This window comes from Lissotriton vulgaris, chromosome 2_1 (genome assembly GCF_964263255.1).
Source record: "Lissotriton vulgaris chromosome 2_1, aLisVul1.2, whole genome shotgun sequence".
Classification (NCBI taxonomy): domain Eukaryota; kingdom Metazoa; phylum Chordata; class Amphibia; order Caudata; family Salamandridae; genus Lissotriton; species Lissotriton vulgaris.
Window position 1 is genome coordinate 984,212,930 of NC_141687.1, and position 14,797 is coordinate 984,227,726.

The 14,797-nt window shown below is 43.1% G+C and overlaps 1 protein-coding gene across 18 annotated transcripts in view; it reads right to left on the reverse strand.

Moving 5' to 3' along the window:
- NOSTRIN (nitric oxide synthase trafficking) overlaps nt 1-14,797 on the reverse strand; it is a 709,159-nt gene that overhangs the window by 104,575 nt on the left and 589,787 nt on the right. For 13 of the 18 annotated variants that reach the window (XM_086956574.1, XM_086956569.1, XM_086956566.1 and 10 more), the window contains one exon: nt 8,663-8,710. The exons of the other annotated variants lie outside the window; for them this stretch is intronic. In XM_086956574.1, the coding sequence (XP_086812700.1) occupies nt 8,663-8,710 (48 nt within the window). The remainder of the gene's footprint in view (nt 1-8,662; nt 8,711-14,797) is intronic. 18 annotated transcript variants of the gene reach the window in all.

Consider the following 14,797-nt stretch of genomic DNA (forward strand, 5'->3'; position numbering starts at 1 on the left):
ACACCTGAATCCCCTCATCACGCCTGATGTGGCCCATTTAGGCACAACTAGTCCCTCTATTGTCCTAAGGCCAACAAAAACAAATTCAGAAAAATAGGAGGAGTGAAGGCAAAAGGTTTAGGAAAAGACCACATTAAGGCTGATAGGTCTAACACTGGTTAGTTGAAAAGCCAGGTCTTCAAGGAGGCTCTGATGTGAAGCAGGAGGACATTCCATACTATCGGAGCATTGTAATCAGGTTCTATGTATGCATGGAATGAGTGCAAGTAGGAGTCCTGCTGAGTTAAGCTGTCTGGGTGGTTTGTAAAAAGACATGGAACTGTTTAGGTAGGTGTGGTTAAAGTTGTGTAGGGCCTTGACTGTGTGTGTTTGAAACAAAAGTGTTGGATTATCGGGAGCCAGTGGAGCTCCCTGGGGTGTGGTGTGATGTGAATTCTGTGTGGGAGGTTGGGAAAGGGTCTGGGTAATGAGTTCTGGATTGTTTGTAGTGTTCTAGGGAGTTGCTTGGTAATCCAGGCATAGAGGGTGTTGCTGTAGTCCAGCGTGCTGGTGACTAGGGTGTGATTGATTTAGTGTTGCTAGTGAACCATTTGAAGAACTTCCTCAGCATCTTTGGGGTGTGAAAGCAGGATGCAGTGACAGCATTGACTTGTGCAGTCATGTCTAGTTTGCTGTCAATTATTATTTAGAAGTTCCTGCCATGGGTTCTGAGTGTGGATGTGCATCCGAGTTCTGCCAGTCACCAGTTGGTGTCCCACGGTGAGGTGTTCTTACCAAAGATCACTACTTCAGTCTTGTTGATATTGAGCTTGAGACAGTTGACTTTCATCCAATTAGCAACGTCGGTCATGCAGGCGGAAAATTTGTTTCTTGTGTTGGGGGTCTTGTCCAAGAGGCAGAGTATGAGTCGTCAGCATAGGAGAGAATGTTGATCTTATGTTTATGGATGATGTTGGCCAGAGGGATCATGTATGCTTCGAAGAAGGTGGAACTGAACAATAAACATTGAAGTATTCCACAGATGAGTTTGTTGCCTTCCAAGGAGTATGATGCCAGGCTGATAGCGTGTGTGTTATGCATTAAGAACGAGCAGATCCAGCGAAGAGTGGGCCCTTGGATGCCGATCTCATGAAGGAAACTGATGTGGATGGAGTGTGAGACAATGTCACATGCTGCAGAGCGGTCCAAGAGAATAAGGGCTACTGCGTCTTCTCTGTCAAGGATCATGCAGATGTGAGGAGTGCCGGTTTGGTGCTGCGGTTGGGCCTGAACAGAGATTGTGTGGCATCAAGGAGCTGGTGGTCTTGAGGTGTTTGATGAGTTGTCAGTTGTTAGCGCTTCGCTGATCCGTTGCAGTCTTTTGGGGAAGGCTTGGAGAAGCCAGTGTCAAATTGTAGAAAATACATTTTTTTAGAATTTTCACAGATGGACTAGAAGGCAAATTTTGAGAAATACCTATACTGTATATAGGGAGGATACAAGGGCTAGATGTAGGTAAATAGGATTTACCAAATCGAAAATACCAAATTTTACCGATTCGGTATTTTCGAATCGGTAAATGCTATGTAGTTAAATAATCGGTAAATACTGATTCGGTAAAATAGGTTAAAGAGTCAAGGGTGCCAGGGTGTCACCCTGACACCCTGTTGCACCCCTGAATAGTGCTTTTTTGCACATGTGGCACACATACAAGGGCATGTATGTCTGTCACATGGCACAGGTGTAAATGCACAGATTTGCATTTACAGAGGTATTCGTTATTTACCACCAACTAATAGTTGTTAAATAACGAATCCTTAAAGCACAGAAGCACTCTTTAAAGTGCTTCCTACATGTCATTTACCGATTCTGTAAATGATGATTCGGTGAATACCGAATCGGTAAATACCGATTCGTTATTTACCGAATCTGTAAATTTGGCACCTACATAGGAAAAGCCCATTACCGGTCGGTAACGGCTGATTTCGGCCGTTACCGATCGGTAATAGCCTTCCTACATCTGGCCCCAAATCACTAGGCAAAAACTCCCTCTATAGGATATTTATGTTGATTAGGTACAGCAGATGTCTTGTTCCCTTCAAGTCAAAGCCTGATTATAGAAAGGTATTTAAAAGGGAGCAAAAAATAAAGCATCTATCTATTAACCAATAGCATGTGAGGATGCCTGTGTTAACAATACACTAAGACAATAGTGAAATATTTGGAAAAACAGCAGAGTAGAATTCTTTAATTTTGCTGCAGCAAGAGGGTTTTAGCCTGAAAGCTGTAAAAAATCCACATTTTAATAATGTGTAATTGCCAGTACATGTCTGTTTATCCAATCTAAATGTAACATTTAGTATGGGTTTCATTATGTATGGATCTCTCACTTTGTTAAGCCTTATCTTACTTCTTTTTTCATGTATTTTTTATCCATTTTAACTTTTCTTATGATGATGCTATCCTCCTTACTTTCAGCTAACATTGTGTACAGAAACATCGTTAGACATTGCATGTTTTGGCGAATCCACTACTCTGTATGTTTTGCACTTTGATGGTCAATACTGACCGAATAAAGTTTCTTGACTGACCTGACCATATTGTTTCCTTGTATACGTTAGACCGATACAGCTGTCTGGACAAAGTTAGAGTAAGCACCAGCTGGCCTTCACATGCAACTTGTACCTTGTGCAAATGTTTGCTGACACAGTCTACAGATCATGTACAGAACATTGGAAAGATGTGTTTTGAATCCAAAGGTAGGTGCACAAATAGAAGTGAAGCATAAAAAGAAACAAGCCTCCCCAAGACCTGGCCCCAGACTGTGCAACTGTTTTGCAGACTACATAAGACTGAATCTAGATATGCTCATATTCCCGAAGGAACTGAAAATGCATCTCTTCAGACTTTACCCCATTTCTCATTTTTTTGCACTTTGCTCAACCATTAACCTTCACTTTATTGTTCTTTGTTTCCAGTGTTATACTATCCTACCCTATAGGCGAGTATCACACTACAGAAACACCTCAAGTAAAAAAAATAGAAACAAAAAAAAAAAACTTGTCATCCTGGGAAAGAAGTGGTGTTGTTTTTTAAAAAAGGTACAGCTTACAGTAGTTCCCATATTCACAAACGTAAATACCTCAGCAAAGTCTTTCTGTGTAACATGTTACACAGGATTCTTGCTCTTATAGTGCGTCCTCATAGAAGCATCCTTATAAGTTGAAGTAATGTTTGCCACATTCAACAGGTGCAGAGAACTGTTAGCGATGCATGGTATTTTAAGCAGTATATCCATTTTGATGACAAATGTAACTTCTTCCCATGTGCCTTTCTCACCTTTGTCGCAGTTTGAAACAAAACATTTTAAGAAGAGACTGGCAATATTTTTCCTTGTATTCTGAGCTCTTTGTTAATTTAAAACATTCCTAAAAAATAAGGCAATTTGAGCACTATCTTCTCAAGTTTTAAACCCATCTCAGGCAAGAACTAAATCATTCATAAGTGTAATGAAGGAGTGAGATTCTCAGAGGTGTTTGCCTGCTTGTTTATGTTAATTTGACCACAGTGATCATATTGTCAAGTGGTCAAATTGTCAAGAGCATAACACTTACAGATTAGTGGATTATGGATTAATCCTTGCATACATTGATGTAAATATATGGGAAAAGCTTACTGTTGCCCTTCACAGCAGACACCATTTCCTGCATCAGAATGTCCTACTATTGACACTTGCACCAAGGTTATTTGCCAGAGAGATTCTAGTTGTTCATGCTAAAGCCATGCCTTTTTAATGTGTGTATTGGGTTGAGAAAACATATGTAAAGCAGGAATGCCTGACAGTGGTGGACTGGAAGCCATTGTACAAGCAGTATCATCATTTCCCCCTCACTCTGACATTGATCTAGTGTGATTCAGGCTGTGCTAATCCTTAGACAGTAGGACCGCTACCACTAAAGCAGTAGCATTGGCAATGTTGGTGCCTGTTATCCCTGTCAGCTTAGGGTGCCCCCCTCCCCACTTTTTGACTTCTTCCTCCATTTTTTCTGACCATGCTTTTGCTGGCTTTAGGACTCTGTGCCCTTTACCACTGCTAACCAGTGCTAAAGTGCCTGTGTTCTCTCCCTAAAACACATTAGTCTGGCTTATGCCCAATTGGCATATTTAATTTCCTTGAAAGCCTCTAGTAAAGTGACACTACCTGTTCTCAGGGCATAAAAAATAAATGCTATTGGTGAGCCTACAGCACTGATTGTACCACCCACATCAGTAGCTCTTTAAACATGTGTCAGTCCTGCCATTGAAGAGCCTTTGTGTGCAGTTTTAAAATGTATTGTTGGCCTGGCAGAATAAACTTTTTGCTAGGCACAAACCTTACTTTTTGATACATATAAGTAACCCCTAGGGCAGGCCATAGACAGCCCAAAGGGCAGGGTGGAATACATTTAAAGGGTTGGACATGTACTTTTAAGTTTTACATGTCTTAGTAGTGAAAACCTCTTTAATTCGTTTTTTTCATTTTCATAAGTGCAATTTCCAAATGGAAAGAGATAATCGGTTCATGTTTGCTATGTCTGTAATCACAATTTAAAATCTTTAACTTATGGTGAAGTTCATTTTTGAAAGTTGGCATTGTCCTACCTTATACATTTCATGCCTGTAGTCTGACTCTGGTCAAATGACTGGATGTAGCTAACAATTGAGCTTTATGTATTGCCCCTAGACAGTCACAAAATAGGGAGCTTAGGTGTGCCTGGATGGTCCATCGCTAGCATGATGGGAGGGAGGAGCTCAGCACAGCGGCACTTACACCTTACTAGGCTGTGTCTGGCCTCCGCACAAAGGGTTGCATGCCCCCTGTATTTAGTATGGAGTCTGGACAGTGAAGGCAGGATGCATGGGGACTTCATAGGGAAACATCTAGAACATCTAGAACATCTAGAAGCGCCCCATCCACTTCAAAGGCACATATGGGCACAAATACTTGTCCTCAGACACCACCATTTCAGTAAAACTCTGAACATTTGGATACTAGGCAAGTAAGAAAAACTGCTGTGCTGCTGAAGGACTGTCACTCTACTGGACCCTTCTTTGCTGACCTGCTGCTTTCTTGCCCGGGTGAGAAGGACTGAACCTGCATCTCTTGAACCCAGAACCCAGGGTGGCACCAAGGGCTAGATGGCTGGTCTCCTGATCTAAAGCCTCAGGGACATAACAGACTTTCAACAACCTTGCATCTGCACTTGGACTCTGCCATCTGAGAGCTACCCTGTCAATTGGTGCCATCAAAGTCTTCATGTAAGCTCCTGGTTTCTGTAATGTCTGCAGAATAAATTGAAAGTCAGTAAGGAGTATCACATACACAGTATATGTACATTCTGTATGATGTTCTGGTGCCAGAGTTAGGCCACACATGAAAACACACACAAGCAAACACACAAACTTTGTACACATCCTTTTTAGTGTGGTCCCCACTGGTTCTATACCTTTTGATGGCTTTAGAACTCTGTGTACTTTATCCCAGCTATCCAGTGGTAAAGTGTCTGTGCTTCCCCTTTAAACATGGTGGAATTGCCATACATCTAATGGCCAACCTTAACTGGCCTATAAGTCCCCATTTTATTTTGTAACGTGTGCTGAGAGCTGAGAGCTGACAGTTATATGCCACTAGTGGAGTACAAAAACAACAATTGATGGACGGAATGTTGCACAATGGCAGAACATTCACCCCCAGTCACAGATCTGGGTTTAATCCATCGTTATTTTGCTCACCAGACCACCCCAGTTCAGACATGGCCATATGCAAATCAGTTTTGACCCTGAGCCTCATGGGAACAGTCCAGCCCGAACTTCCATGCCATGTCTTTCCTGGACCAGTTTCTGGCTATCAGCCGTCATCAGCCAGGATAGCTTGATTCCAGTGGCCTGGAGAGCACGGCACTCACATCTGAGCACACCTGTCCCACTCGGGGTGACAAATGCAAAAACAACAATTGATGAACAGAATGTTGAACAATGGCAGAACATTCACCCCCAGTCACAGATCTGGGTTTAATCCATTGTTATTTTTCTCACCAGACCACCCCAGTTCAGACATGGCCATATGCAAATCAGTCTTTACCCTGTGCCTCATGGGAACAGTCCAACCCGAACTGCCAAGCCATGTCTTTCCTGGACCGGAACCAAGCATCCTAGGACCGGTTTCTGGCCACCAGCCGTCATCAGCCAGGATAGCTTGATTCTAGTGGCCTGGAGAGCACGGGACTCACGTCTGAGCATACCTGTCCCACTCGGGGTGACAAATGCAAAAACAACAATTGATGGACGGAATGTTGCACAATGGCAGAACATAGCTTGATTCCAGTGGTCTGGAGAGTACTAGTGGCCTGGAGAGTACTAGTGAAGTACAGCACCTATTGTAGCATTCAATAAAGTAGCAGCGCAGACATGGCTTCAGCCTTACCATTATAGCCTGACTGCAGCAGTGTAAAAACTGCAATTTCATCTGTCAGAAGAAAGCCTTTTGACATGTAAATACCTTCCATTTATATATTAATAAGTCACCCCTATGTTGGCCGAGTAGCGCAGAATGCAGAGTGCATGATATTTGAAAGCAAGTCAGGTACAAATTTAAAGTTAACACATCCTAAATGGGAATTGCACCCAAAAGAAAGCTATTTTCACTGTAGAATGGCTGGCTAATCCATAGAGAATCACTGGTAAGTAATATAAAATACTACTGTATCTCGGAAATGGGAACAGCAAAGAAAAACTATTTTTGATAGTTATCTAAAATTGAATTCAATGGTGAAGTTGGATTCTTTATAAATATTAGGGAAAAGTAACTTTGAGAAAGTTACCTCTTTCCTGCCTGAAATTACTGGACGCTAACTTGCATAGGCTCTCTATCTTCTCCGAGCTAGTAATTATTCTCGAACAGGGATTAAAAGGTGTGAAATCTATCCAAGGAGCAAGAAATAGGCTAACTTGAATGGGAAGGGATGACTCATCTGAAATCAGCCGATTACGCAGGGGGGCTGTGGGGGTCCTATTTTTTACACCAGAGTGTCAAATCCTGCTAAAGTATCAAATCCTGCTTTACAGGCCTGCTGGATTTACATTTAATACCTGGGAGGAACTTGAACGGGGAGAGAATAGAATGCCAAGACAATTCTTGTGGATCTACAGTCTGAATGCTGAAGTACTCTTCTTTTGTACTAATAGGCTTCTGTGTCTGGGTTCATTCTGGGTACAAGTAGAAGCCACAAACTGGAGTTTAATGCTAGCTGTGGAAGGAAAATGGATTGACATAATATACTTCCCACACACACACAGACCCAGCCCTCAGAGGCCAAGTTTAGTGAATGGCAATAGTCTTTTGCGATCTTGGAAATGCCAACACAGGTAGAGTTGGCCCTAGGAACCTTTACCCCATTGATTAGTGTGTGTTCAGGAGTTATTCTCTCCCACTAGCTGGCACCAGGAATACATGTGGCACATCCAGGCACCCAAGGCAGAACCCTGCTGAACTTGGGGAAGTACAGAAAACTGCACTTGCTGTCAGCGACCAGAGGGGAGCTCTCAATGGCCACTCTTGCTCCTTCTTTTACCTAGGACATAAACATGGACTCTAAGGACATCAATCTAACCTTTTCAAGCTACAGAGATAGAACAAGCTACAATAGACCTTTTCTACAACTTCCCAACTGACCCATGGCAAGTGGACCTGGACTGTACCCAGCTGTTGGGCTCTACGTGACTCCCAGTGAGTCTCTGATTGCCTCCTTGTGTTCCTGCGGGGTCCTAGAAGTATACTCCTGCGGTGGATTGTGACTTAAACGACAAAGTCAGAGGAAAGGTCTTTGACCAGGAAAAACCTATTTTGAGAATCCGATCTGCACCCCATCACAGCCAGCCTCAGATTACGTTTTGATCCCGATCAACCAGGCTCAGAGACTATCAATGGCATTTGTGCTATTTCTTCTTAAAAATAGCCAATTCATATCTCCAGTTCCCCCTATTGTTTTTTTTATTATTTTGGTGTCATTCTGTTTATGAAACTTATTTTTTTAAGTAGGTTGGAGATTTTTATTGTGTTGCATTTTGACTTTATTACTGTTTTGGTGCATCAGTACTGCAGAAATACTTTGCACATTGCCCTAAGGAAACCTGTCTGTTTTGTGCCATGTCTACTAGTGGGTGGAGCTTAGGTTAATTTAGTGACTTTGAGGTTGGAAGTATGTGGTAAGGGAGCATAAAGTTATGAGGCAGAGTTTAGCAAATTATGTGGCAAAAAAAGGAAAATTATGCAACATTTTGCGGCAGTTTTATTTCACTATTTTGTCATTGACCTCTGAGGAAAGGTGTCACCTCATTAGTACCCATTTAACAACTAGACACAACACTCAGCAAATAAAAGGTGAACAGTTCATCTTTGTAAATGGTCTGCTACTGCACAGCACCACATAAGGCTCTTTGGCTCTGAAGGAGCTAGAAACTGCTTTTTTGTTGGGATTCATTTAATGAACAGGTGCCAACCATCTACCAATGTGCAAATTTAGAGGAAACATTCTACAAGTAGACAGTTTTAGAGATTTATATCGGTGGCAATAATGATGCAAATGTCCAATTAGGACAATAGTTAACACTCTGAATTGCTAGAAAGGAATGTTGCTCTACATACCTGGAGAATCATATATTCGTTCAGATATGCTGGTGGTTTCTGAATCATCTGCAATGCAAAATGATACCAGTCAGTTGTATGACACACATGGGGTCCAAGCAGCAGGATCCTTCTTATTTATTTATTTATTTATTGACATTTGTAGAGCGCGGCGAATACCCGTGGGCGTCTCGGCGCTAATTAAGGGATGGATCTTCACATATTTAGGGGGTCATTGGGATCGCGGACAGACTTGAGTCCGTCTGTGACCCCAGAGTAGGAGGGAACGTCCGCATGGGCTGCGGCGTTCCCTCTGTGCAGAGTAGGATGTGACCGCCAGGGTGGCAGTCACATCCTCTATCTTTAACATTGCGGCGGGTGCATCTTCAAGCTGCACCCGCCGCAATGTTAAAAATGCATGCACCGCATTTACGTGCACGTGCTTTGTTTACGCAAATGCAGGGGGGTACCATAGGTACCCCCATGTGCACCCCCCACCCCCCTTTACCCAGGGGGCCTGCAACGGACCCCGAAGTGAAGGTCCGTATGCTTTTCCACGGCGGAAAAGCAGCGGCGGAAAAGCATACATTTTACACCATCCTAATATGGATGGCGGTGTCTGATAGACACCGCCAGCCATGTTAAAGATTTTCCGCTGCGGTCGTAAGGCGACCGCGGCGGAAAGGCTGCGGACGGATTTCAAGACACACCGCCATCCTAATATGGCAGTGGGTCTTTCGAGGCTCCGCAGCGGTTTTCCCGCATCCTCCGGGCCGGCGGTGACTTCCGCCGGCCCGGAGGATGCGGGAAAACCGCTATCATAATCGGCCCCAAAGTCTGTTAAATGTTAAAATTGGATATCTTATCATTTGCAATTGTGAATGATTACAGCATATCTCCTACAAATGTCAAACGTCATTTTATGCACTATGTGGCCTTCCAGCCAATAGGCCTTCCCGTAGTAGTCATGGGTGCATTTTTTTTAGCCCAATTAACTTTCGTTTTTGGCATTGCTGACTGGCCAGTGTGTTTGCCATAGGTTAACATTTGTCTTTGTTGCCCATGACATGTGGCTAGGGGCAATTTTATATAGTCACTGTCCATAGGCCTGCATGTCTTCTTTGTTTTCCATGCTTCTTTGCTTGTTGTTTGGCCATAGGCCTGTATGTATTTTTTGTTGTGGCTATGCCTCCTAGCTGGTTGTTGTTTTTGTTGTGACCTTGGGATGACAGCCATTTTGTGTAGTCAGCCAGTGTGCTTGTGCCATATGCCTGCATGTGTTCTTTGTTGTGACAATGTGTCCTTGCTGGTTGTTGTTGTTGCGACCATAAGGCTGGCCGGCTATTTTGTCTGGGCAGCCAGTGTGCTTTTGCCATAGGCCTGCATGTGTGTTTTGTTGTGGTCATTGCCTCCTTGCTGGCTGTTGTTGTGGCCATGTGGCTGGTGGCCATTTTGTGTAGGCAGCCAGTATGATTTTTCCATAGGCCTGCATGTGGTCTTTGATGTGGCCGTGCCTCAATGTTGGTTGTTGTTGTTACCATGTGGCGAGCGGCTATTTTATGTAGGGAGCTAGTGTGCCTTTGCCATAGTCCTGCATTTGTTCCTCATTGTGTCCACGCCTCCATGCTGGTTGTTGTTGTGACCATGTGATTCGCAACCATTTTCTATAGGCAGCCAGTGTGATTTTGTCATAGGCCTGTATGTGTTCTTTGTTGTGGCCATGCCTCCTCGCTGGTTCTTGTTGTTGTTGTGCCAATGTGGCTGGCAGCGATTTTGTATAGGCAGCCAGTGTGCTTTCGCCAGCATGTCTTTATTGTTCCCCATGCCAGGATGAGATATCAGTTCAATATTATGGCTGAGGGCAACCTCACGTATTGTAAAAAAAAATGTATTTTGAATTGTTAGGTTTTTTTTTATTTATTTCTCATTATTTTATTTCAATTTCATTTTAATATTAATGTTTTTTTAATTGTGAGTTTTTTTATCTAAATTGTTTCACATCTTTGTTATTTTATGTTGTAATTCTTTTAATTGTCTATTTTGCAATTTTTATTGCTAATTTTTTTCCAGTCATGCCTCGGATCATCCATTCATCCATCTATCCATCCGCCATAGGCACAAAGCCATGCAACAGCAAACCATTTTATAGGTATATAATTCAGTTTCCTCCTGGACACCCTGGCTTTGGTGCACTTTACAGTAGACATTAGAATCATTCTTTACTGTAATGATGATGATCATTATTCCATTCACCATGGACCACATTGCCTGCCATAGGTGCAAACAATCCTCCATTCTTTAAAAGATTACAATTTCATTGACCCATTTAGTTCCCTGAGTGCCACAGGTGTCTATTTTAGAATATATGAACATAAAGGAAAGAGCTGTATCATTCTGTATGTTGTGTGTTATTCTGATGCGGAATTATGGTATGGAGGTGTAGTTTGACTTTAAAGTTCTACCTTAGTTAACAAAACAACCACACTACTATTGCCTTTGTCTGTACTAATTCAAACTGCAAACAATGCCACGTTTCACACTAAAAGTTTTTCTTGCTTTTTTGCTTTTAGGTGCACAAAAAAGAGGCATTACCCACAGTACTGCCAAACATAAGGCCTGTGCGGTTAAACACCAGTCCTCCAATCACTTGCTTTTGTGAAGCTTGGTAAAATTGCCAACTGGGAGCTTTAAGATTGCCCCAAAGAAAGATAATGATAATTATAATAATAAATTACATTTATAGAGCGCACAGCTATCTCCAATGGAGCTGTCCCGGCCCTAAATGCAGATTCACAATGAGGAAAAAGGGGGAGAACTACTGGGGGCTAAAGAGCTAGGTTTTCACAACTTTCCTAAATGCCAATTCAGATGCTTCCAAGAAAATGTGGTTTGTAGGAAAAAGCAGTTTCCCAAATGAGGCATGTCACCCAAAACCTTTTTTTGGACCACCACGTTGTGTGCCTGCCGCACCGGTCTCCAGGCAGCAATCTGAGAGCAGCACTCATGCATCAACAGCACCACCTCAACTAAAGCCCAGAACCATGTCTGTCAGAGAGGCAGCCACTGAATTCATGTTGACACCGACAAGTAGTGATGTTGAACTGGATTTGTCCCTTTCCCAAAGTAGTACAAAGTTTTTTCAGGAAACAGAGCGTTGAAGTGGACATCGGCCTCAGCCAGCAATAGTAAATTTTCAGGATGTTGGAGCAGAACAGGAGGATGAGCTACCTTCTGAGCAAGAACCTCCTCTTTTAGAATCATTGGCTCCCATATCTCCAGCAAGGAAAAGGAAGGGTACTACTCCAGCATATTCTCCAAGAACTTCTTCTGATGATGATGATAGGGACATGGAGTGGACCCCGGAAGAGTCCAGGAGACAACAGGAGAGGCAAGGGAAAGGTAAAGTTCTTGCAAGTTTTAGACTTATGGAAGGGGATGATGAGGAGGATAAAGACAACAATTCTGACATTGTGGGAGGTGACACAGAGGAGTCTGGCATTGCTAATCAAACTGCTCCGAGGGATGTGGCACAGGTAGTACTCCCAGCTCCCATATTTGCAAAGTCCCAGCTGAGACTTGCACCAACCCCTACCCCAGGAAAAGCAGAGAGACAATCAACGACATGCCCACCTACCTCCACTAGTCCTTCCTCAGGCTTTGGCAGTGGCACATAAAAAAGTATTTCTCCCTAGTTTGGGCCTTTTTTACGGTTCACAGAGAGGGGGAGCACATTGCATTATACAGCATTTGCCACACAAATGGTATGTTCATTGAGGTAAGCCTGGTACAAATTGTGGTACTGGAGGCCAAAAGACAAATATGAAACAACACCACACAATCAAGTGGGAGGAGCACCTTACACAATTGCTAAACGTGGTTGTGGCGGTGAGGAGAGCCTAGGAACAAGTGCTACAAGTCCAATCACGGTGGAAGGTGATGATGAGGAAGAAGATGGTTACATCTTCATGCAAAGTTTTCCTGTCCTCAGTGCTCCAGCATAATCATCTACCTCAGCGACTTCACAATGGCACAGGATTCATAGTCAGATGGAAACACCACAGCATAGAGTGACTATCCCACCACGACACACAATGAGTCTACCACCACCATCTACTTCTTGAAAGATGCTGGTGTCAGTGGCCCCACAAAAAAAAGAATATCCTGGCTACTATTACAGGCATGTTTAAGAAAGAGAGGTCCAACAAGCAGAATCATCCAACCATTCATTTGCACGAAGGGAAGGTGGCAAAAATGTTAGCACTGGACGTCCTCCCTTTTTCTTTTGTGGAAGGAAAGGGATTCTTAGAATTTGTGGCAGCAATCTGTCCGAAATGGAAGGTACCAAGTCCGACCTGTTTTGCCAGAGTTGCTGTACCAGCACAGCATCACAATGTTCTGCAGTTGGTTGGACAAGCTTTGCAGCAAAGTGTTGTTGACACTATTCATCTGATGACAGACATGTGGACCATTTGTCAGGCGAATGATTACATATGCATCACTGCACAATGGGTCTATTGTGCATGGGTAAAGCAAAAGATATCTGCATGTCTTGGCCCTGAAGAAAGTTTTAAGAGTATTCAGCAGCATGCTTCAGTGGCCATATTTGGCATGGAGAAATCACATACAGCTGTAAACATCAGGGACAAGTTTAACAGCAAGGGGTTTGTATTGCTGTGACCAAGAGGTCTCAGAATTGGATTTTTTGCCAATGACAGAAGCAGTAACATAGTCAAGGCAATATCAGATTGAGGCTATTTCAGGGTCCCGTGTTTGGCTCATTGCATCAACCTTGTGGTGCAAGACTTTCTCAAAAAGGAAGACATAGTCAGCAACATACTGACCACCTACAGAAGAATCTGCGCTCATTTTAGTCATTCTTTTAAAGCCCTGAAGCAGTTGTGGATTATTCAGGGTAATATTAGAGCACCAGTTAAAGCCTCATGCAGGAGTTCCCAACATGTTGGAACTCGACCTCTTGGAGGGGATGCAGTTGGGAAAGCTATGACTATGGATAAGGACAAATGAGGCCTAGTCAAATACTTGACACAGATGCTACTCCCTTTTGAGGTTTATCACATGAGATGTTAGCAAAGAGGACAGTCCAATGGGCCAAGTTCTCCCATTGTTGCATTTGTTACAGGACTAGGTAAAGAAGGTGTCTTCAAGCTTTGCCGCGCAGGTGTTAATGAAAACACAGAAGTGCACGCCTTGGTTGAGAGCTCAATCCTTCACTTGGCTTGTAATACAAGGCTACAACATGGCATCATTGCTTCCAAAGGGTACATCTATGCCACAATACTTGATCCATGGTACAAAAAAAATCAGCCCGCTTTTTCTTTTTCTGAATGGGATATTTCAAAATACAAGCGGTGGATTATAGAGCAAGCAGTAGACTTGGAAAAAGAATGTCTGGAACTTAGAGTCCCTCTCCATAGTTCTGTGGTGCTGGTTCCAACTTCCAGGGAGTGCAGTCTTGTCTCACAGCAGCCAACAACACCATCAACCAGAACACCAGCAACAACAGCAACAGAAGGACCCGACCCAATTTCTACATTGTATTGGTTTTAATCGTTAGGGTGTACCAGTGCAGATACTATGGCAAAAGAGGTTGAGCACGTGGCAGCAAAAATAACCATCCACAGGATGTTCCAGGAGTATCCGGATGATCCAAAAGAGGGCGTTGTGGATAAAAAAACATTGATGTATTCGTATGGGAAGATGCGCCAAGGGCTAGAGCTCAGCAAGCTGGCAATAAAGTATCTGGCTAGTCTTGTCGCCAGTGTGTCTGCTGAGCATGTGTTCAGTGCAGCTGGTGGGTTGTCACAGTAAGAAGGACTAGCTTCCCACCTCAAAATCTGGAGATATTGACTATGATCAAAATTATCATTTCATACCACACAATTACACCATTCCTGAAACAGCATAGGAGGAGCAAGAGGACGATTGGTCAGAAACAAGTGTGTTAGCTGACCAACTTCTGGGTGAACCACCTGAGTTTGAAGACAAACTCTACTTTCTGGACTAAGTATGCCAGTGCCCCCATAGAACTTTTTGACTATTTCTCTTTGAACTTCCATCTTTGCAAAAAAAAATAAGTTGCTAGTGTAACATTATTATTTTTGTGTCAAACATTTTCTAGTCACATAAATTGCTGGA